The following is a 22,783-nucleotide window of genomic DNA, read 5'->3' as shown; positions in this document are numbered from 1 at the left end:
TACTTCAAGTCTTCTTTGAATCTCCTCTTCGGAGATCTTTTCAGGGCCAATTCGATCGTTCGTGACCTACGGATATACAATTCCTGGAAGTTTGACTCTTCGTAGATGTCTATTGCTGTTTTCAGCTCGTTGAAACCTGAAAACATCTGTTTTTCGGTGAAAACTGATGTATTATTACACGGTTCAGAGGAGATTCAAAGAAGACATGAAGTAAACAGATAGATTATTTCAGTTTTATTTTTCATGTATATAGTCAAAATTTAAGTATGTTTAAGTATCATTGTGATTTTTTTATATTTTCATTTACTGTCAAAATGTTTTGGTGCTTTGGTGATGACAGTATGGTGCTTCACTTTGACATTTTGAATTGAACATGTTCAGCGAAACAATTCAGTTCGACTATTATTACTACTGTCGCTGATTTTCTAGTGCTGTACCTATAGCTCTTAGCAAATGTGAATGGCAACTGCTGCATGATTAGCAAACTGCTGTACCTACAGCAAGTCTATAGCGCAATACGGCACCACTGACAGAATCAGACATACCCCCACTACACTACATTATTTGTACGGCGGGAAGTCTGAAATTGACGCATGCGCAATTAAATGCCGTACCAATATCTATCGCAATCAGGGATGCGGCTGCCGTACCAATATCCTGTGCCTTAAATAAAACTGCTTCAGTCACTTTTGGGAGGACAACACCACATTACTGTACACTGTTTAAATAATGCTACTTGCACAATCACTGTCATGGCTTAATGACATAAAAAAACTTCATGGGAAATTGCTGTATTTAGGCTAGGCACTTACAAACTGAGCATAAACTAGTGTACTATCTTCCTTTTAAGTGATTAGGTCCATGAAAACTCATGGGATACCTAGGGTAGAATATCACGACAGGCCAACCCTCATCACGGTAGACGGGTCTTATTCACTCGATATTTAATTGGTGAAACATGAATACAATTGCAACTCTAAGCATACCATTTAAAAGACTGAAGTTTCGTCAACATATTGTGATATATGAAAGCCCCATACGAACTAAAAATAAGCATGTGAGCTCTCGTAAAAAATATGTTTTCAAGGCAAGTTTTGAAATCCAATATGGCGGCTACGTTTTGCATGGACGGTTCTCATCAGTGACGGCCACCATCTTTCCCCGCCCCAGCCTTCCAGCACTCATTTGAACAATGTTAGCGTATGTATGTAACGTTTATTGATCTTACTCAAGATTGCAGTTGTAATCAGCACAATAAAACAACATTTTGTTGCCTATATTAGTGAAAGTATGAAACTTGTTATTCCCGGGGTTATGGTTGGAACTGAATTCATTCTTACCTTGTAATCGGCGGTTTTTATCCTTACTGCCATCACAACTGAAACTCCACAGTGCTTATTTGATTGTTATTATACACATTTTGGTCTCAGTTCACTCCACATTGCACTTTAAACCCGTTGCTGTTCCTGGTTTCTAAGCGCGCGCGCCATAAACACAATTACGAACAGCAGACGACGACAGACGACGAAACTGCAAAGTTTTATTCCCTAAACTGTTTACTTTACTCGTTATTTAGTTTAAATTTACTTTGTTATTTAAAAATTTTGATTTAATTCATGTATATTATCCCTTTTTTGCAACCAAATTACCCCGAAAAATTACAGATATTTCTAAAGTAGATAAAATCAAATGTTTCTAACAAAACGTTTTTCGTACATCTGGCTGCCGAAAACCATAGAGGAACGAATACGGAAAAGTGCAGAGGAACGACTACTTTTTTTTTTTTTTGCTTTTTTGTTTTTGCTAGCACTTTTCATTGATTTCAGTCTTTATTAGTATTTTGAATTTCTTTAATAATCGTATGCCAGAAATAAATGTAACCTTTAATGTTTGCATGCTTTAATGTTTGCATGCTAAGAATGGCAAAATCATCGTTGCCACATTAGTGGAGGCTTCACACATACGCCGTTCCATTATTATAAACTGTTTCCATGAATTCTAGTTGTCATAGTAATGCAATAATGATAAATTGCTTTAATATTTATGTATATACTTCCAATACATAGCCTAATTTCACCAATTTCAACGTTTTGTGTGTAGTCTTATACCCAGTTTTGGGAGGGTCAACACATACCGAATGGCAACGAGAGAGAGAGAGAGAGAGAGAGAAAGGAAGGCGGAGGAACGAAGAAGAAAAGGGATGGCGGTGGAGGGGGGGGTTGGGGAGAGGGTAGGTGGAGCTTTATACACGTGTTCGTATCCATTTCTGCATAATGGAGTTTTTTTTGTCTCTTGGTACAAGGAACCAAGTGTCGTTATTCTTTACGATTTAATGATTCACGATACCCTTATAAATTACGGCACTGGGTGTAATGCACTATAGCAAAATAAAACTCGTTCTGTTACGAGTGTTCGTTACAGAAATAGGTATTGCCCAAAAACGTGCTTGCACTGTCTCTGAAAACCCATAGTAGACATGCTGCTTAGTTGTCAATCAAGTTTTTATAACCAAGTATTTTCTACAAGCTAGCTATTGAATAAATTTGTATTTTTCTCAGTCAAAACATATGCCCCTCAATGCTAACTTTCCTCTTATAACGACTTTCTGGTCATTGCAAATTCGGCCCCCATAATTTTCTTATGGTGTGAAAAACAGACGGAGGCCCATGGACCGAAAACGATTGCGTCACACTACGGCGATAATCCAGCAGTAAAACATCTTCATATATCCAAAAAGTAAATAATAAAGATATATATGCGCATTACGATTATAACAATTACATGTATAGCTGATAACAATCTGCATGAATAACTGGTAAACTGTCTGCAATGACAGTTGAGTATAGCAATTATTTACAATAGGTACGAAAGTCAAGATGTCATGACGTCATAGTACAGAACTTAAAAGAACGTTACTAATTCAGAACAAAAAAATAATTACTTAAATTTGAGTCAGAGTCGAGTTACTGTTTTTCAATAACGAATATTTTCAAATTAATCATCATAAATATGTAAAATATTGATGTTTTACTACTTATTTAAAAATTAGCTAAGAGCACGCTTCTCATCATCTTCTACCAAAACAGCTGTTTACTCCTGGCTTGTTGTTGGTGAGAAATCGTGTTTCGATTGTTGTGATAAAAGTGCTCCAGCCTGTGGGTACAAGTGGTGTGCGGATTTATCACAGGAAATGGAAAGTTTGTTGACACAAAAGCGACTGCCGTAAACATCGAGATGGCGTCAATCTTCGAAAAACATTTTTAGTTGTAAGTAAAAAATTTCTAAAGCGTTTTTTGGTGAGATTTCCACTGCCGTGGGCAGCCATTTTCAGTACCCTCTGTTTAAATCTTAAAATTTGGCCTTAATTTCTAACTTTGGAGAAAATACTTACTTCGAAAGGAGAGTAGAGGTCTTTAGCTCCGTTTCTCACCAACAACAAGTCGCGACTGATGCCCATCTCGGGTGTCAGGACGCGTTATAATGTACTTTTTCGGAGGGTGGCAAACATTGATTGTAGGTGGCCTGGTTGGCCTGCCGTGGTAATCTACCCTATACATTTTAGGTTGGTGACACAAGAAACCAGATGAAATGAATAAGACTTCATCCACAAATAATAATAAGGCCTATTCCTAAGTAGTAACAACTCCACAAGGACTGTAAGAAAGGGTTCCGCAAATATGAATCATCAGTGAGCCATATGATCAAAAGCAACCAAACTAACCTAACCTAACCTAGTTGGCCGTGTTAGACTGTAAGAAAGGGTTCCGCGAATATGAATCAGTGAGCCGTATGATCAAGAAGGGATCGGCTAAGGAAAGCAATTACAAAAGCAACCAAACGAACACCTAATTGGCTGTGATACTTAGGTATAGCTAGTGGGCCTCCAACCCCTGCACTCCCCAGAGATGGAAACTCCACTTTTCACCAAATGTCCCCTGTAACACTGTGCATGTGAGATAGCATTCAAGGACAGCCAGCATACAAAAACATAGTAATCAGTTCTGAAGTTAATTACAGGTTAAATACAGTCAACAACAGAAAGAGAAAAAAATTATGGTAAATTCTTAATCACCACCAACATAGTGCAGAAAAAGTAAATTTCCAAGGAAATACCCGATGAGAAGCAATTGGTACTTAGGTAGATCTACCACAAGAAATTAAAGTATAGGCTTTGTTAGTGAATATTTACAAAAGTGTTAGCCAATAATCTGTAGCCATGTCTGCATTTTGAGAGCATAAGCCATGTACTAACGTAGGCTACGTTGCAAAGGTCACCCAAACCAACATCCTAACCTAGCCTAAGCATCTACCCCAAATGTTAATATTCACATACGAATAAGTAGGTATAAAGAAGAATTAGGTTACAAATATCTTGATATTTCCAAGGAGAATGATTCTGGCCTCTAGACTACCTAGCTAGATCCAAAAATTATTCAAATGAATCATACCAGCATTTCCGGAGGTTCATCATATAGGGAAGAAGAAGCGCCTTAAATAATCAGTAAATGTCCCAAAGGTGTCTATAAATGTAAAAGAACGCGGTATTTCAAAGGTTATTCACGAAGAAACATGACCTGACAGCCACACAAACAACAACAAAGGATTTAACTGGGAAATAGTTTGTTTACGCTGGTTACAAATCGTTTCTGGTTAAACGCATCAACATAAGATGGACGTTTAAAAAAAATAACACAAAATAACGAAATTCTACTCGTGTCTTTGGTAATATCACCCCGTGAAATTATACTTATGTACTTGACGAACACTGTCGGTATCTCCATAGTTTGAGAGAAGATAATTGTCCTTCGATTTATCATAAACGAGCGAAAGATTTGGCGAACGTTGAAACGCGTTGCAACCAGGATGGGATCGGTTCGCCTCCAGTGGTTCGGTTATGGTTGAAACGGGGTTTGAATGCCGAGTCAAACAAACGCAATTGTTTCCGTAATGAAACTTTTTTTTCTCGGCTTAATAAAACAAACCTATTCATTGGAAATGTTCGCCGACGCAGAATTCATTAGCATTATAACAAAAGAACAGCAAAAAATGCTAACTTTACCAATAAATTCTAATATTTCATAGTCTTGATCGCTGCTGTTTTGATGCTTCGATTCGAAGTCGAAGTTTTCGAACATGGCATCGCCCCTTCTCAATTGTTTTACAAGTTACTGTTTACGAAAAACATAACAGTACCATCCTATGATATCCTAACCGCGCTTCAATATTTCTTCCTAGTATCTATCAGGAATTTGTCCAATTCTACAATGATTTTAAGTAATGTTTTCCTTGGAAGAACTTCATCACAAGCAACCTCTCTCTCTCTCTCTCTCTCTCTCTCTCTCTCGTCCTCTCTCTCCTCTCTCCCTCCTCTCATCTCTCTCTCTCTCCTCGTCTCTCTCTCTCTCTCACACACACAAAAGTATAAGCCACGAAGGAAAGATAAACAACGGAGTTTCTGCAAGATCTTTCGACTCAACGTCCTTTACTTAGCAGACAAACTGACTTACATGAAAAAATGAGAGTACAGGAAAGGTCGTATAACTGACAGTTAGGGATTATAAGGAGATTAGTACCTGAATTCGACACACCTGGAGAATGAGTAACCTTTCCAAACAAGCATACTAAACATGGGTACACTTTAAGAACAAAATGATTAAGTCCAACTGCTCAGACACAGGGACAAGACAAATAAAGGATTATACAGGGCGACAGCTGACCACATTCAGATTTTTGGTAAACAAAAACTTATTCACAAAACATATTAAACATACATATACAAAGAAAATATCTCTTGAGGCAACTAATTTTCATTTAAGTCTGTAATTATGTCTTTGAGGTCATTCTTAAACATGTTACAAATACAAGGGTCTAAATGAAACAGGCCACGACTAATATTAAAATTACAATGGGAAGTAAGTTGTATTATGGCAGATTCTAAAATATTTCGTGATAAGATATCTTTTGACCTTGCAATTACTGAACTACCAATCCAATTTATCCGGTGGTTGTGTTCACTTAAATGAATGAATATTGCATTAGCTGTTTGCCCAGTTTTGACAGAATATTTATGCTGTTTTAATCTTACTTCTAAGCCCTTGCTCGACTGTCCGAGATAAAAGGAGGGGCAGTCCATACATGGACTGTAAAGTGGTATAGATATGTTGATGATATTTTAGCTGTTCTGCCTGCTGGTATTGATGTAAATTATTTACTCTCTAAATTAAATAACCAGGTACCATCGATTAAGTTTACTCTAGGATTGGAAAAAGACAATTGCCTCCCTTTCTTAGAAGTTTTGATACATAGAGAACCATTTCAATGTAAATTCAGTATTTATAAGAAACCAACCAACAAATTAACTTATGTTCATTTCTATTCAGGCCACCATCTTAACATCAAAATATAATTTTTCTTCTATGTTTTTACAAGCATTGCGCATTGTCAATCCCCAATATTTGGATAAAGAAATTTAATACATAAGAAAAATAGGACAGATTTATGTTATCCTTCACATATATAGATATTTGCTATAATAAAGCCCACAAAAAGTTTTATCGTGTAAGTAACACAGAGAAAGAAAATTCTAAGAACATTCAGTTTGCCTTATTTTAACGGATTTGAAACCATTAAATCATTGTTAACAGCCTTTAAGGTCAACCTTGTTTTTTTCCTACAATAACACACTAAAAGGAATGTTAATAAAAAATGGCCCCAGGGAAAGCAACAACATAATTTATAAAATTCCATGTATGGACTGCCCCTCCTTTTATCTCGGGCAGTCGAGCAAGGGCTTAGAAGAGCCACCGGATAAATTGGATTGGTAGTTCAGTAATTGCAAGGTCAAAAGATATCTTATCACGAAATATTTTAGAATCTGCCATAATACAATTTACTTCCCATTGTAATTTTAATATTAGTCGTGGCCTGTTTCATTTAGGCCCTTGTATTTGTAACATTAGTTGCCTTAGAGATATTTTCTTTGTATATGTATGTTTAATTTATTTTGTGTATAAGTTTGTGTTTACCAAAAGTCTGAATGTGGTCAGCTGTCGCCCTGTATAATCCTTTAATTGTCTTGTCCCTGTGTCTGAGCAGTTGGACTTAATCTTTCTGTTCTTAAATTGTACCCACGTTTATGCTTGTTTGGAAAGGTTACTCATTCTCCAGGTGTGTCGGATTCTAGGTACTAATCTCCTTATAATCCCTATCTGTCAGTTATGATCTTTCCTGTACTCTCATTTTTTCATGTAAGTCAGTTTGTCTGCTGAGTAAAGGATGCCGAGTCGAAAGATCTTGCAGACACTCCGTTGTTTATCTTTCCTTTGTGGCTTATACCTTTACTTATGGATTTATCACGTTCCAAACTTTCGTGATTCAGTTACACACACAACACACACACACACACACGCACACACACACACACACACACACACACACACACACATATATATATATATATATATATAATGTATATATATATATATATATATATTATATAAATATATATAACATGGGCGGCCGCAGCATATATTCCAAGTGGGAAGGCAAATCTTAATATACATGGATAGTTTCCGCTAAAACAGACAAACACTTTTGGACCTTTGAACTAGCAGGTTAATTCCAAAACAGTATCAGCGCCTACATTTCATTATGTATATATGTGTATTGTTACGAAGTGCCAAGTATCTGGTTACTACACTTACCATTCATTTATTGTTACCTCACAAAAGCCAGACACCTGAACCCTCATCACAGGTATTAAACGACTGAATACTCTAAAGGCAACAGTGATCCCTTAACAACTTACCAGTATTACAGAAAATCAGATTAAGTTCATCAAAACAGGTGTGAGGTAATCTTGTAAGTAATTAAATTAATCAAAGGGCATCACTCCATCAACAACTTTAAAACTCTAAGTATTTCCCTGGTTTCAGAAGTCTAAGTACTTCCCTGGTTCTAAGTCACTTCAAGTAAATTGAAGGAAAGCCGATCAATTACCACTCTATGTTTCTACCTAACATAATCATAATCATATGCAAATATACTGGTTAGAAATGAAATACTTATAAAAATTTTAAATACAAAAATTTATTATTAAACTCAAAGTTCATAAGTGAAATTCACAATATCAGGGAAAATAACTGTTACTTGAAAACAAAGTAAAGTTTAATTAATTCTTGAATTAAATTAAGTAAAATTAAATCAAAATTGATTTATCACAAAATTCAAGAAAATGAATTCAATCAAAATTCAAAAGTGTTAGGCAATAATTGAAAATTAGAAATTAATTCACAAGTGCTAAACAACAATAAAACTTGAAAAGAATTCTAAGTAAATGCAAATTAATTCACAAGTGTTAAATTTAATTAAATGTGCAATGATTAAGCAATGAAAATAACTAAGTCAATTAAATTGTGAATGCAAACAAAAATACAGAAAAATGTGGACAGTATGAAAATAAAAAGGCACACTTCAACAAGAAAATGAAAAAAAGCACAAAATGAAACAAACACAAAACGCAAAAATTTGCAATGTGTAGAAGTGTAAATCTTTTCACTCAAAACATTGTAACCATCAGTTTTTACCAAACCACTGTTCCGATCAGTTATTAGTTAACCACTGTTCCTATCCGTTATTAGTTAACCACTGTTCCTATCCGTTATTAGTTTCTTACCAAACCATCATAACCATTAGATATTAGTTGCAACTAATAAAAATATAACACACTTTACCTTTTTGGTATACCAATTTCTTTCTTTGCTGCAGGCTTGTTTCACTTTACCAAAAACCCGGCGCCGTTATGAAACAATGTTTGTTCAGATTCCACAAAAACACTATTTAACACTAAACAAACTCTAAGAAATATCAAATATGAAATTCTCAAGTTACGAGTGACCAATTTATGTTACGTTAATATAATCTCAAGGATGGAGAGAGAGAGAGAGAGAGAGAGAGAGAGAGAGAGAGAGAGAGAGAGAGAGATGTTAACGCCTTGAGAATCCAAGATCTAATGAAATTTTCTTCCTTACAGAAGCTGGACTGAGGAGATGACACAAAACGTTTTTGGCACAAATGCTTCCAGAAGCTTCGAAATCTTACGCAACTTTATATACAAAATGTGTAATCTGCACGTGGCACTCGGCAAAGACATACGTGTATGAGACCAGTCTGTTAAATAAAAAAGACATGTATTTGTCTCGATCGACTGAAGCAGAAGTCCTTATCTTTATGTGATGACAGATTCTCAAAACACATTGAAGATTCGAGCTCACTTATCAAACGTGTTGACAGATTAGGAAAAACAAACGGATCTCGCAGTTCCTCTAATCTCACAATGTTGACATAATAGGGAAACAATAGTAGTTTCGAATGGACAAAGAAAATATCTCTCTTTTTTACATTCTACATTATATATATATTATTCTTTTACATTATGTTATGCGAAATCTGAACACACATTTAAAACATCCTATTCTAAGCTATATAGGAATCTGAACAAATGTTGCACAATTCTACATAACATTTTATACAGTCACAGAGGAGATTTATGCATTTTAAAAGTAGCAATATATAATATACCTCCGCCCAGAAGATTTTTTATCACGGTGTTGAATCCAACGATTCGCAAAGAGATAAATAATCAGCAACTACATTGTTTTTGTCACTTATGTGCTGCACTCTTAAGTTATACTGTTGCAGGCACAAAGACCACCTGGTCAGTCTTTGTTTATGATTTTTCATTCTCTGGATAAATGATAGTGGATTGTGATCAGACAACACTAAAATTTCTTCACTCCTAGGTCTATTCACATACACTTCAAATTTTTTCAATGCAGTGATTAAGGCTAAAGTTTCCTTCTCGATTGTCGAGTATACTATCTGATGTTTTTTCAATTTTGTAGACATGAAGCACACAGGATGGTAGATATTATTTTCATCTTCTTGAAGTAGAACAGCTCCAACACCACAGTCTGACACATCAACTTGTATCACAAATTTCTTGTCGAAGTCTGGAGCTTGAAGTACTGGTCTTGAAGTTAAAATGGCTTTTACCTTCTCAAAGGATTCTTGACACTCTGGAGTCCAAACAAACTTAGCTTTGGAACTAGTTAAGTCTGTCAAGGGAGCTACTACAGCTGAGAAATTTGGGCAGAAACGACGATAGAATCCAGCCATGCCTAAAAATCTCTGTAGCTGTTTCCTGGTAGTAGGTGGGGTAGCCTTACGGATACCTTCTACATTAGCATTTACTGGAGCAAGAAGGCCTTTCCCAACTTCAAACCCAAGATACTGCACAGTTGCCTTTCCAAACTCACTCTTCTCTAGGTTGACTGTTAATCCTGCTTCTTGTAGTTTCTTGAAAACTTCCCTCAGAATCTTCAGATGTTCTTCCCACGTTGTAGAGTAAATCACAATGTCATCCAGGTATACACCTACTCCTTCTATCGATCCTAGCAGTTGATCCATCACTCGTTGAAATGTTGCCAGTGCATTCATCAGACCAAACGGCAGAACAGTATACTGATATAGTCCAAATGGAGTAATAAAAGCTGACAGCAACTTGGCATTCTCATCTAAGGAAATTTGATAATATCTTTTCAACAAGTCTATCTTGGAAACAAACTTGGCTTGCCCAATATTATCAAGTAACTGATCTATAAGAGGCAAAGGCTAATTATCAGCCACACTGATAGAATTCAGTTTCCGATAATCAGTACACATCCTAAATGAACCATCTGGTTTCTTCACTATCACACATGGAGAACTGAAGTGACTTGAACTGGGTTCTGCTAATCCATGTTGCAGCAAATACTCAACTTCCTTCTTCAAAACATCTCGATGATAACGGTGATAGCGATAGGCTCTTTGCTTGAAAGGTCTTCCATCTTCTTGAATCTTGATTTCATGCTTGGTCAGATCAGTACGTCTAGGCACATCTGAAAAAATTTCTGGAAAACTTCTAATTATTTCACTTAAGTCTTCACCTTGTTTAACACTCAGATGTTTCAGTTTATCCTCAAAATTTTCCAAAATTGATGAATTATTCATCTTGCTTTCAGCTCCCAATTCGTAGCCATCATCATCTTCTGTAGATAAAGTTGTTTGGGTTACTGACACAATTTCAGTTTTAGTTTCTGAGAAATAAGGTTTCAAGAGGTTCACATGTATCTTCCTTTGTTTTCTTCTTCTTTCTGGTGTTTCAATCACATAAGTTCTATCACTTAACTTCTGAATTATCTTGTAAGGACCTTGAAATTTATTAGTGAGGGGAAATCTCTTGACAGGTAAGAACACTAACACTTGTTGACCAACACTAAACTTCTTAGCTTAGTCTTAGCATCAAATCCTTTTCCTTATTCATTTTCTCTTGACTCATTTTCAAGTTTTCTAAAGAGAATTTTCTAATCTCTTTCAACCTTTTCCTTAAGTTCTTCACATACTCTCCTTGGCTTCCTCTTGATTTTCTTCCCAATTTTCTGCAACAATCTTCAACGGTCCTCTCACTTCTCTTCCAAAAATCATTTCATTAGGTGAACATCCCATACTTTCTTGATAAGCACTCCTAACTTCAAACAACATTAATGGTAAACCAACATCCCATTCTCTTCCTGACTCAGAGCAATACTTTGTCAGCATACTTTTCAATGTTTGGTGGAACCTTTCCAAGGCACCTTGAGTTTCTGGATGATAGGCAGTGGATAACTGTTGTTTCACTCCTAACAAATTCATCACATCCTGGAATAACTTTGAAGTAAAGTTTGTTCCTCTGTCACTTTGCACTATTTCTGGTATACCAAACTTTGAGAAAAACTCCACAAGTTTTTCAGCAACTATCTTGGCAGATATGTTTCTGACAGGGATTGCCTCTGGATATCTTGTCACAGGACACATTAATGTTAACAAATACTCATTTCCCTTCTTTGTCTTCGGCAGCGGTCCAACCATATCTATAATCACTTTGCTAAAGAGTTCTCCTCTAACTTCTATAGGTTGTAGGGGGCTTTCTTGATGGTTTCATTCGCTTTTCCAGCTATCTGGCAGGTATGACACTCCCGACAAAACCTGCTAACATCTTTGTCAAGTCCAGGCCAGAAAAAATATTTCATGATCTTCTCCACAGTCTTCCTGATTCCCATATGTACAGACTCATGAGCTATTGCAACCACTTGCTTTCTCAATGGATATGGAATCAAAGTTTGATGATATTCGCCCCATACAGCATCTCCGGTATATCTGTAGGGCTATACTTCCTCATCCGCAAAACCTTCCTTCATACAGGTGCAGGTAGGAGTTGTCACACCTCTTCTCGATCAAGCAAACATTTCCTTCCCAGACAGTAACAGGTAGGAGTTTGTTGCACCTCTTCTCGATCAACAACTCTGAAGAACAAATCAGTTAACGATGCATCCTTCTTCTGCAAGTCCATCAGCTTCTCTCTTGTCACTTGACCAACTTCAAGGGTTGAATTCTCAATATCTACTAACTCAGCTACTGTAGTTTCACTACTGTCTTCAGTAACACTTTGACTACTCGGAGTCTCTTAAGGAACATCAGGTTCTTCTTCGTCGTCGTCGTCTTCTTCTTTTTCTCTTCTTATCTTCTCAGGGATCTTTTCTTGGTCAACACTATGGGAAACTTCACTTCCCTGGAATAATTCTTCTAGGCACAAAGATCCTTCACTTGATCCTTCTTGGGTGTGTAAATCCTCAGTTTCTTCACTTACAGTCGTAGTCCTCTTCATACTTCTGGTAGTTACACAACTAGGAAACAGGTGGAGGTTATCCTTCTCCAACTCTACTGTAGGACTAATCCTCAATGGTTTGTCTGTCACTAAAGGACAAGGAATAAATGGCACACCACCAACTTCATTCCTCAACAGAACATGTACACCTTCCACAGCCAGTGAGTCCTTTACAGCAAAATCAACATTCCCTGTCACCAATTCACATGACAGGTGTAAGCGGCATATAGGAGTTACTTCCTCTCCTCCTATACCCTTCAAAATAACTGAATCTCCTGTGAGACTTTTCTCCAACTGAGGGTGAGAACCACGTACTACCACATTATGGTTACTCCCTGTATCACGTAATATCTTCACTGGTACCTGCATACTTCCTTCTTGAGTTGACAGCATACCCTCATAGATATATGGCTTAAAAGCCTCCACACTGCTTAGCCACTCACTGCTTGAGGTAACATTTCCACTGGTTGCTAAACATTCAGCTTGTTTAGTTTCATTCTTGTCTGGAGTCTGATTCTTTCCCACACTGCTCTTCGTAGTTTGTTTCACAACTTGACCAACTGGCTTTGACTGCTGTTGATTCCGGTAACACTCTTGACTGTAGTGTCCTACTCTTCCACACTTGAAACAGACAACACTAGGTTTCTGTAACTGTCTTGAAAAACTGGATGAGGATTTCACATTAGTTTGCTGAGTTGTATTACCTCGTGTACTCTTGGTAGTATCACGTGTATGGTTTCCCCATTAAATATTTTGTTGTTATTTGGATAAGACTTAAAACCTGGGCGTTGTTGACTCTGGTACTTGACATTGTAATTACGTTTACTACTGATTATATTGTAATCTTCACTCAGTGTAGCAGCTTTGTCAAGTTTCTTCACCTCTCTCTCTCTCAAATAGGCTCTTATATGTTCAGGAATTCCCTTACGATACTGTTCAAGAACAAGTAATTCTTCTAACTCATCAAAAGTTTTAACTTTAGCAGCTTCTACCCAACGTTTGAAACACCTCACTTTGTAAGCATAATCTAAGAATGTTCCCTTCTCATCTTTTCTTAAATTTCTGAATCTTTCATTGTAGTACTCTGGGGTCATCTGGTAAACTTGTAGCACACTGTGTTTAAGTACCTTGTAGTCTTTACACTGATCAGCTGTTAAGGCTAGATAAGCACTTCTCCCTTTTCTAATCAAGATACTTTGTAGCAAAACTGACCATTTATCTTCTGGCCATCCCATACCTGAAGCCTTTTTTCTCAAAGTGATCAAAAAACTCATCTGGAGTTTCTTCAGTAAACTTAGGGATTAACTTCTGTACTCTCACTACATCAAATACAGGGTCTTGATTACCTTTTGGTTAGGGTTAGACGGCATTACAGTAATGTGGGGATCTAGCTCTTATCAATTCCATTTCCCTTTTATGTCATGCAATTTCTCTTTCCTCTTCTGCTGCTTTTTCTTCTTCTCTTTCTCTTCTTTCTTGTTTTTCCCTGTCTATTCTTTCTCTTTCAGCTTGCATTCTCTCTCTTTCAGCATGCATGTTTAGCTTAATCAAATTCTCTTCTGCTTCAATGCGTCTAAGCTCTAACTCTGCATCACTTTTCTCTTTCTTTTCTGCTTGCTTATTTATGAGATCAGCACTTGCTACATTCAACAACTCTTGAGCCAATTCTAACTCATCTTCATCGGTTATTCTACCAGAGTTTATCAATGATTCCATAGCAATACATCTTATTTGTGCCTTTACCATACTAGTAGACACATAACCACCACATGCCACTGCTAAAGCGCTCCACTGTGCCTTAGTCAGAGTGGTTTCAGATAAAACTTGGATGGAAGGGGCTGCTAAAAATTCCTGAACCTTGAACTGAGCCATTTTCCTCTAGGTTATCAACTTACAATTCAACACAATAAATGCAAAACAAAAACTATATGGTCACTCTCTTAACAAAATATATCCCTAACACCACCAGTATATACTAGAGTGATAATGAAATCTACTTTCCCTGGTCTCTGGGCACCATTAATACATGTTACGAAGTGCCAAGTATCTGGTTACTACACTTACCATTCATTTATTGTTACCTCACAAAAGCCAGACACCTGAACCCTCATCACAGGTATTAAACGACTGAATACTCTAAAGGCAACAGTGATCCCTTAACAACTTACCAGTATTACAGAAAATCAGACTAAGTTCATCAAAACAGGTGTGAGGTAATCTTGTAAGTAATTAAATTAATCAAAGGGCATCATTCCATCAACAACTTTAAAAGTCTAGTATTTCCCTGATTTCAGAAGTCTAAGTACTTCCCTGGTTCTAAGTCACTTCAAGTAAATTGAAGGAAAGCCGATTAATACCACTCTATGTTTCTACCTAACATAATCATAATCATATGCAAATATACTGGTTAGAAATGAAATACTTATAAAAATTTTTAAATACCAAAAATTTAATTATTAAACTCAAAGTTCATAAGTGAAATTCACAATATCAGGGAAAATTACTGTTACTTGAAAACAAAGTAAAGTTTAATTAATTCTTGAATTAAATTAAGTAAAATTAAATCAAAATCAATTTATCACAAAATTTAAGAAAATTAATTCAATCAAAATTCAAAAGTTAGGCAATAATTGAAAATTAGAAATTAATTCACAAGTGCTAAACAACAATAAACCTTGAAAAGAATTCTAAGTAAATGCAAATTAATTCAAAAGTGTTAAATTTAATTAAATGTGCAATGATTAAGCAATGAAAATAACTAAGTCAATTAAATTGTGAATGCAAACGAAAATACAGAAAAATGTGGACAGTATCAAAATAAAAAGGCACACTTCAACAAGAAAATGAAAAAATGCACAAAATGAAACAAACACAAAACGCAAAAATTTGCAATGTGTAGAAGTGTAAATCTTTTCACTCAAAACATTGTAACCATCAGTTTTTACCAAACCACTGTTACTATCAGTTATTAGTTAACCACTGTTCCTATCTGTTATTAGTTAACCACTGTTCCTATCCGTTATTAGTTTCTTACCAAACCATCATAACCATTAGATATTAGTTGCAACTAATAAAAATATAACACACTTTACCTTTTTGGTATACCAATTTCTTTCTTTGCTGCAGGCTTGTTTCACTTTACCAAAAACCAAGCGCTGTTAAGAAACAATGTTTGTTCAGATTCCACAAAAACACTATTTAATACTAAACAAACTCTAAGAAATATCAAATATGAAATTCTCAAGTTACGAGTGACCAATTTACGCTATGTTAATATAATCTCAAGGATGGAGAGAGAGAGAGAGAGGGAGAGAGAGAGAGAGAGAGAGAGAGAGAGAGAGAGAGAGAGAGAGAGAGAGAGAGATGTTAACGCCTCGAGAATCTAAGATCTAATGAAATTTTCTTCCTTACAGAAGCTGGACTGAGGAGATGACACAAAACGTTTTTGGCACAAATGCTTCCAGAAGCTTCGAAATCTTATGCAACTTTATATAAAAAATGGGTAATCTGCACGTGGCACTCGGCAAAGACATACACGTATGAGACCAGTCTGTTAAAAAAAAGACATGTATTCGTCTCGATCGACTGAAGCAGAAGTCCTTATCTTATGTGATGACAGATTCTCAAAACACATTGAAGATTCGAGTTCGCTTATCAAACGTGTTGACAGATTAGGAAAAACAAATGGATCTCGTAGTTCCTCTAATCTCACAATGCTGACATAATAGGGAAACAATAGTAGTTTCGAATGGACAAAGAAAATCTCTCTTTTTTACATTCTACGTTATATATATATTATTCTTTTACATTATGTTATGCGAAATCTGAACACACATTTAAAACATCCTATTCGAAGCTATCTAGGAATCTGAAAAAATGTTGCACAATTCTACATAACATTTTATACAGTCACAGAGGAGATATATGCATTTTAAAAGTAGCAATATATAATAATAATATATATATATATATATATATATATATATATATATATATATATATATATATATTACATATATTCACATTATATGCAGTGGAATTGTGATGCCAACTATTTCAGTGAAACAAGATGCGATCAAAAATATGTTTTATAATACACACACAGATTATATATATATATAATATATATATATATATATATATATATATATATATATATATATATTACACCCCCTTTATTCCCTAAACTACACAAACTGGGAACTCTTACCTGTTGCCAACGGTGCCCTGTCTGTAAGATGTCACGAGGCTTATTAAGACTGCGTAAATATACAAAATATCATTTATTTCCCAAAGCAATTGGTTATAACAAAGAACAAAATGATTAACAAGTCATAGTGGCACAAATACCCAAAATCTGCCCATAAAGAAAACCAATAAGATAACATTCTACCTTCCGGACTAAGGTTACACTCTCAAACCCCAAACAAGTCACATTGTCTAGTATTAGTCAGTTAGAGAATCCCATTCCTAATCAACCATGGAATCGGACCCATCTGTAATAAAGATAATAGTTATATAGACACCCCACGTCACTCTTTTCAAAGTATTTACGTAAAGAGAATATTTCCACACTTCTCTCTCTTTTCCAAAAGGTAACAGATTTTCTAAGTTTTTAAAGAACGTGTCTTACCTTTTCGATGGCGTTTTCTCCCGACACTTAGAGCAACCGCTTGTTCTCTCCTTTGCACAAAGAATGTGTCTTCCACAAGTACCCTGAACCAGTAGGCCTGTAATACGCGTACAAACGAATGCACATGCCTCGCAAACGGGGAACGACCTCTGAGACAAGTTGCTTGTTTAGCAAATATCATTCTCTCCCCTGTGAACTTTGCAGTGTACCACCCCTTGTCTCTAGGCGAGCAGAGCTATGTGACTTTATTATTATATCTTTAAACATTATTAAACCATCTCATAGCATCTCTCTCTCTCTCTCTCTCTCTCTCTCTCTCTCTCTCTCTCTCTCTCTCTCTCTCTATATATATATATATATATATATATATATATATATATATATATATATATATATATGTATATATATATATCTGTGTGTGTGTATGTATGTAGCTATATTTATGCCCACAACATTAATTAAGCACAGACCTGTACCTGTATCCAGAGGGCATTTATTCAACAAAATATCAGCGTTGGCCATTTTTGATGGTCCAACTCAGTTAGGGTTTGACCAACTCAGCCAGGAACATTGTGGGGTGGGGGGCGGGTGGGCGTTTACCCCCACAACCTCTCCCCCCAACACCTGGAGTCATCCCTGAACGCAGGGTAGCTCCACAGAAAATAACGAGACATCGACCATTGCCACATTCATATTTTCACTGCTGAATCGTGGATCAGCCCCTTATGTAGGTGACTTCCTTCCCCATATAAGCAGTGCTCCATTCAACTATTTTGTGCAAGGACTTCCTTGCTTCCTGGATATGGAAGTCCTGCCTTTCCAGTGCCTCTTCCATGGCATCTATTCAGAATTTGTTGTCTTTCTCTCATACTTCCTCCTAATACTTCTGAAGTAGCTCTACACACTTTTCACCAACCTCTGCTCCATTCTTTAAGCGCCTCAGTGGTGTGGTCGGTATGGTGTTAGCGTACCACCTCGGTGGCCGGAAGTTCCATTCTCGGGCATTCCATTGAGGTGTGAGAGATGTGTATTTCTGGTGATAGAAGTTCACTTTCGACGTGGTTCGGAAGCCACGTGAAGCCGTTGGTCCCGTTGCTGAATAACGACTGGTTCCATGCAACGTTAAAACACCATACAAACAAAAACAAAAAAAAATCTTTCCACAAAACCAAACCGTCACAAAACTCTGACCTTCACAATGTTCACCATTTCAGTTCTTACGTCCCACAGTCTACTATGCAAACACTTCATCTCATGAGCTTCAAACCCTTTCTTTCATTTGCATTTAAATATCCAAATGTCTTTTCCATAATGGAGAGATGGCTTAATCCATTCACATATTCCTACCAGGACTACCATAGACAAGCCATGTCTCTTCTACGTCCAAATCATTTGTTTAACTTCTACTATTCATTGCTCCTGCTTTCTGGTTTCCATTTACCATTATACTCTTACTCTTACCAAATCTTTCAGTTTTTCTGCAGTCTAATTTTACTAGCCCCAACCGGTAGTATATCATCTGAGAACGTTAACTATTCTACATTCCATAAACCACTTGTTTTCTTATTCCAAAACCTCACACCTAAATTCAGTCCTTTCTCTACTTACAGGTTATGGAGACATAACAGCATTACTCTCACCACTTTTACGCCAAACCAGACGGTTTCTCGTCCATGTATTGTAACTGATCCTTTGCTTCCATTAAAAAAGATCTTTAATCGGAAAAAAAAATCTTCCATACTATATACCACAGCGCCTTCAACATTGCCTCTCCATCGATTCTTTCATAAGCCCTTTCTAGTTTCATGTAAGCTATATAAGCTTCTTTTCCTTTATATTTGAAACTCTAATATAACTGTTATATGAAACACACTTCAATTCACACATCCTCTTCTTTGTCTAAATCTACACTGTTCTTTACCTAATAATTCTTCCGTTATCTGTTTTCGTTTTCAATCAAAATCGTATTAAACATTCCCTGTTATACTATGTATGTTATGCCCTATAATTTTCATAGACTCTTCTATCACCTTTACCTCAAAACATTAAGCAATTATACCTCTCAACTAAACCTTTGGAATCTTTCCTGCATCTAAACATCCCTTACAAGCCCCAATCAGCCACCTTAGCATCTTACCTATAACTCCTTCATCTTCTGGTGTATAACCATTCTTCACCATGTTAATTGTTTTTATTACGTCGTCAACTGTTACTACTTCAAACATTTTATGCTCTCACTTACCTTTTCCACTCCGGCGTCATTCAGCTCTTGCCTGTTTTCTATCATCCACAAAATATTAATCTTCAAAATGCTCCTTCCAGCAACCTCACTCTACACAGCATATCTAAATTTTCCCCTCTTTTATTGTAAATTGCCTCATTTTCATGTCTCTTCTCAAATACCTGTATTATATTATCTGCCATGCAACTATACCCAATACAATCTGCTCTTCATTTTTTTTTACTCTTCAACCTTGTTACTACTTTTATTCCCTTTTCCTGCTTTTCTAAACTTCCAAACACTCCCTTCTAACCCATTATGCCATCTTGAAATTTTAAGTCTAATCCACTCCTGTTATCTCGTGTCTAAATTCAGCCCATGTTTCCTACATTTTCTTCTTATAACTTTCCTCATTTCCTCACTGTTCAACTTACTAGTATTAATTATATTTACAGCCGCATCTCACTCTTTTTTTCTAAGTTAAAATAAACATAAGTATATGTCATTTTTGAAGCAGGAGTTCGGCCCTGAGCTGCGAAGAGAATAGGAGAAGGAAGGTTGGTATGGTGAAGAGTGTAAAATTCATAAGTGTAGGTTCGGAATTCATGTAAAGCCGTTGGTCCCGTTGCTGAATAACCACTGGTTCCATGCAACGTAAAAGCACCATACAAACAAACAAACATACGTGTAGGGCAAGAAGGAGAGGGGTCGGGGTGTGGTATAAATATATGTGTGGTTAGATAGATGGCATAAAGGAGTGGGTTTAATATCTCAGAAGCGCGAAAAAGCATGATGAGAGGCGGTAAACCCCCGGCATGTGTATACGGGTACAACTTGCCTAATGTAGTGGAACTTTTATGGCACAATTTTCGTCCATCCACGGTTCAACAGTTAAAATATGAATGTGCCAGTGACCTTTATGTTGTCTTTCTCTGAAGCCACCCCTTAGGCAAGTTGTACCCGTATACACATGCCGGGGGTTACCGCCTCTCATCATGCTTTTTCGCGCTTCTGAGATATTAAACCCACTCCTTTATGCCATCTATCTAACCACACATATATTTATACCACACCCCGACCCCTCTCCTTCTTGTCCATACACTTATGAATTTTACACTTTTCACCATATCAACCTTCCGTCTCCTATTCTCTTCGCAGCTCAGGGCCGAACTCCTGCTTCAAAATAGACAAATACTTATGTTTATTTTAACTTAGAAAAAGAATGAGATGCGGCTGTAAATATAATTAATACTAGTAAGTTGGACAGGGAGGAAATGAGGAAAGTTATAAGAAGAAAATGTAGGAAACATGGGCTGAATTTAGACACGGAGATAACAGGAGTGGATTAGACTTAAAATTTCAAGATGGCATAATGGGTTAGAAGGGAGTGTTTGGAAGTTTAGAAAAGCAGGAAAAGGGAATAAAAGTAGTAACAAGGTTGAAGAGTAAAAAAAAATGAAGAGCAGATTATATTGGGTATAGTTGTATGGTAGTTAATATAATACAGGTATTTGAGAAGAGATGAAAATGAGGCAATTTACAATAAAAGAGGGGAAAATTTAGATATGCTGTGTAGGGTGGGGTTGCTGGAATGAGCATTTTGAAGATTAATATTTTGTGGATGATATATATATATATATATATATATGTATATATATACGTATATATATATATATATATATATATATATACTATATATATATATATATATATTATATATATATAACAAGAAGGTTAGCATCTTCCGGTGCAACCAAACCCCCTCCCACTATCTAAAGGAGGAAGATCATTATAAAGATAGAAAGATATAACCTGAATTTACACACACACACACACACACACACACACACACACACACACACACACACACACATATATATATATATATAATATATATATATATATATATATATATATATATTGCAATTTATTAACCTTTTTTCGTATCTGCATTTTCCCTATCTTGAAAAATCCATCTTCCTCCACCATAAATACATGCGAGCGCAGCAAGCAGACAGGCTCTATTCTATCATGATGAAACTGGAACAGCAAGATAAGAACCAATTTCTCATCTGTCCTCTTTATCTAGTATTTGTACGTACTTATTTTCTGTCTTTAACATCAAACACGTCTTCCTAATAACTCTTGTCGTAGTTTAGACAGAGAGATATCGACGAGTTAACTGGATTAACACTCTAAACCTGTAACGCAAGCTTCGAGCGCTGAACCAATCAATCATTCGCTCATAACTCGCCAAAGTCTGAAGCTTACGAAGGTTTTGGTCAAGAAGTTGGAGGGAGAAAGTGCTATCAAAGAAAATGGGCGTCAAGAAAAACAGAAAACGTTACTCAACGTTTCGTTTAATTTAAGCGTAACTCTCACATTTATGTTAACGCGATTAAAAGCTATTCAACATCGTGGAAATGACAGTGTTAGCACATGAATCAACAGCTACGCTATATTTTTGTCGTTGTGTATATATATGCACAAAGACAAGCGTATTCATGTTCGATTTTATGTTGACAAAATCGGGGTTAGAGAATTCATTTCAAATGGATGAGATGTCAAAAAACGACATTATAAACATTAGTATCATGAACAAATAGCCGTAGATGGAAAAGAATGTTTAGATTGGATTGACGATACCAACTTACATCACAAGATTCACAAAGCTCGCTTAAAATGATGAATCATATATATAGAGTGATGGAGCTTAAGCTAGGTCTAAGAACAACTGGAACAATGAGGCCAAAGTATGCACGATCGGGTAAAATAACACTACTTGGAAAAAATATTAGTAAGGCTAAGTCTACAATACTTATTATCAATGATATCAAATACAGGTTCTTCTGAGGTGGAATTTAAAGAAATAAAATGTATATCAAACAACGGACAAGCTGAACAATATTTTGTAACAATTTGACCTACACTGCATAAGGAAGTTAGACCAGCAAGTCTAGTACGATCTGTGTTGTAGAAAGACACGAATCATGGTAGCAAAAAGAAACTAAATCTAAAAGATTTTGTCGATCGATTTGAGAATAGTTTTAAGAATATTAGTGGTCGGATGCCAAGATAAAGTTAGAGATGATACTATAAGGGAAATTACGGAAATTTCGTTGCAGATGAGAAGATGATGAAGGGAAGTTGGAGATGCAGACTTAATAGGATGAGAAGTATGAGAGGG

General features: G+C 36.2%; 1 protein-coding gene across 5 annotated transcripts in view; it reads right to left on the bottom strand.

Moving 5' to 3' along the window:
• Positions 1 to 22,783, bottom strand: part of LOC135200099 (uncharacterized) — a 643,452-nt gene that overhangs the window by 31,154 nt on the left and 589,515 nt on the right. Inside the window, exon 1 of one of the 5 annotated variants that reach the window (XM_064228420.1) lies at positions 4,756 to 4,881. The exons of 1 other annotated variant lie outside the window; for it this stretch is intronic. In XM_064228420.1, the coding sequence (XP_064084490.1) occupies positions 4,756 to 4,817 (62 nt within the window). In that variant the 5' untranslated portion in view covers positions 4,818 to 4,881. 3 more of the 5 variants (XM_064228423.1, XM_064228421.1, XM_064228422.1) reach the window with 3 other exon arrangements.

The sequence above is a fragment of the Macrobrachium nipponense genome, chromosome 26, assembly GCF_015104395.2.
Source record: "Macrobrachium nipponense isolate FS-2020 chromosome 26, ASM1510439v2, whole genome shotgun sequence".
NCBI classification, from domain to species: Eukaryota; Metazoa; Arthropoda; class Malacostraca; order Decapoda; family Palaemonidae; genus Macrobrachium; species Macrobrachium nipponense.
This window is presented reverse-complemented; position numbering and strand designations above follow the sequence as displayed.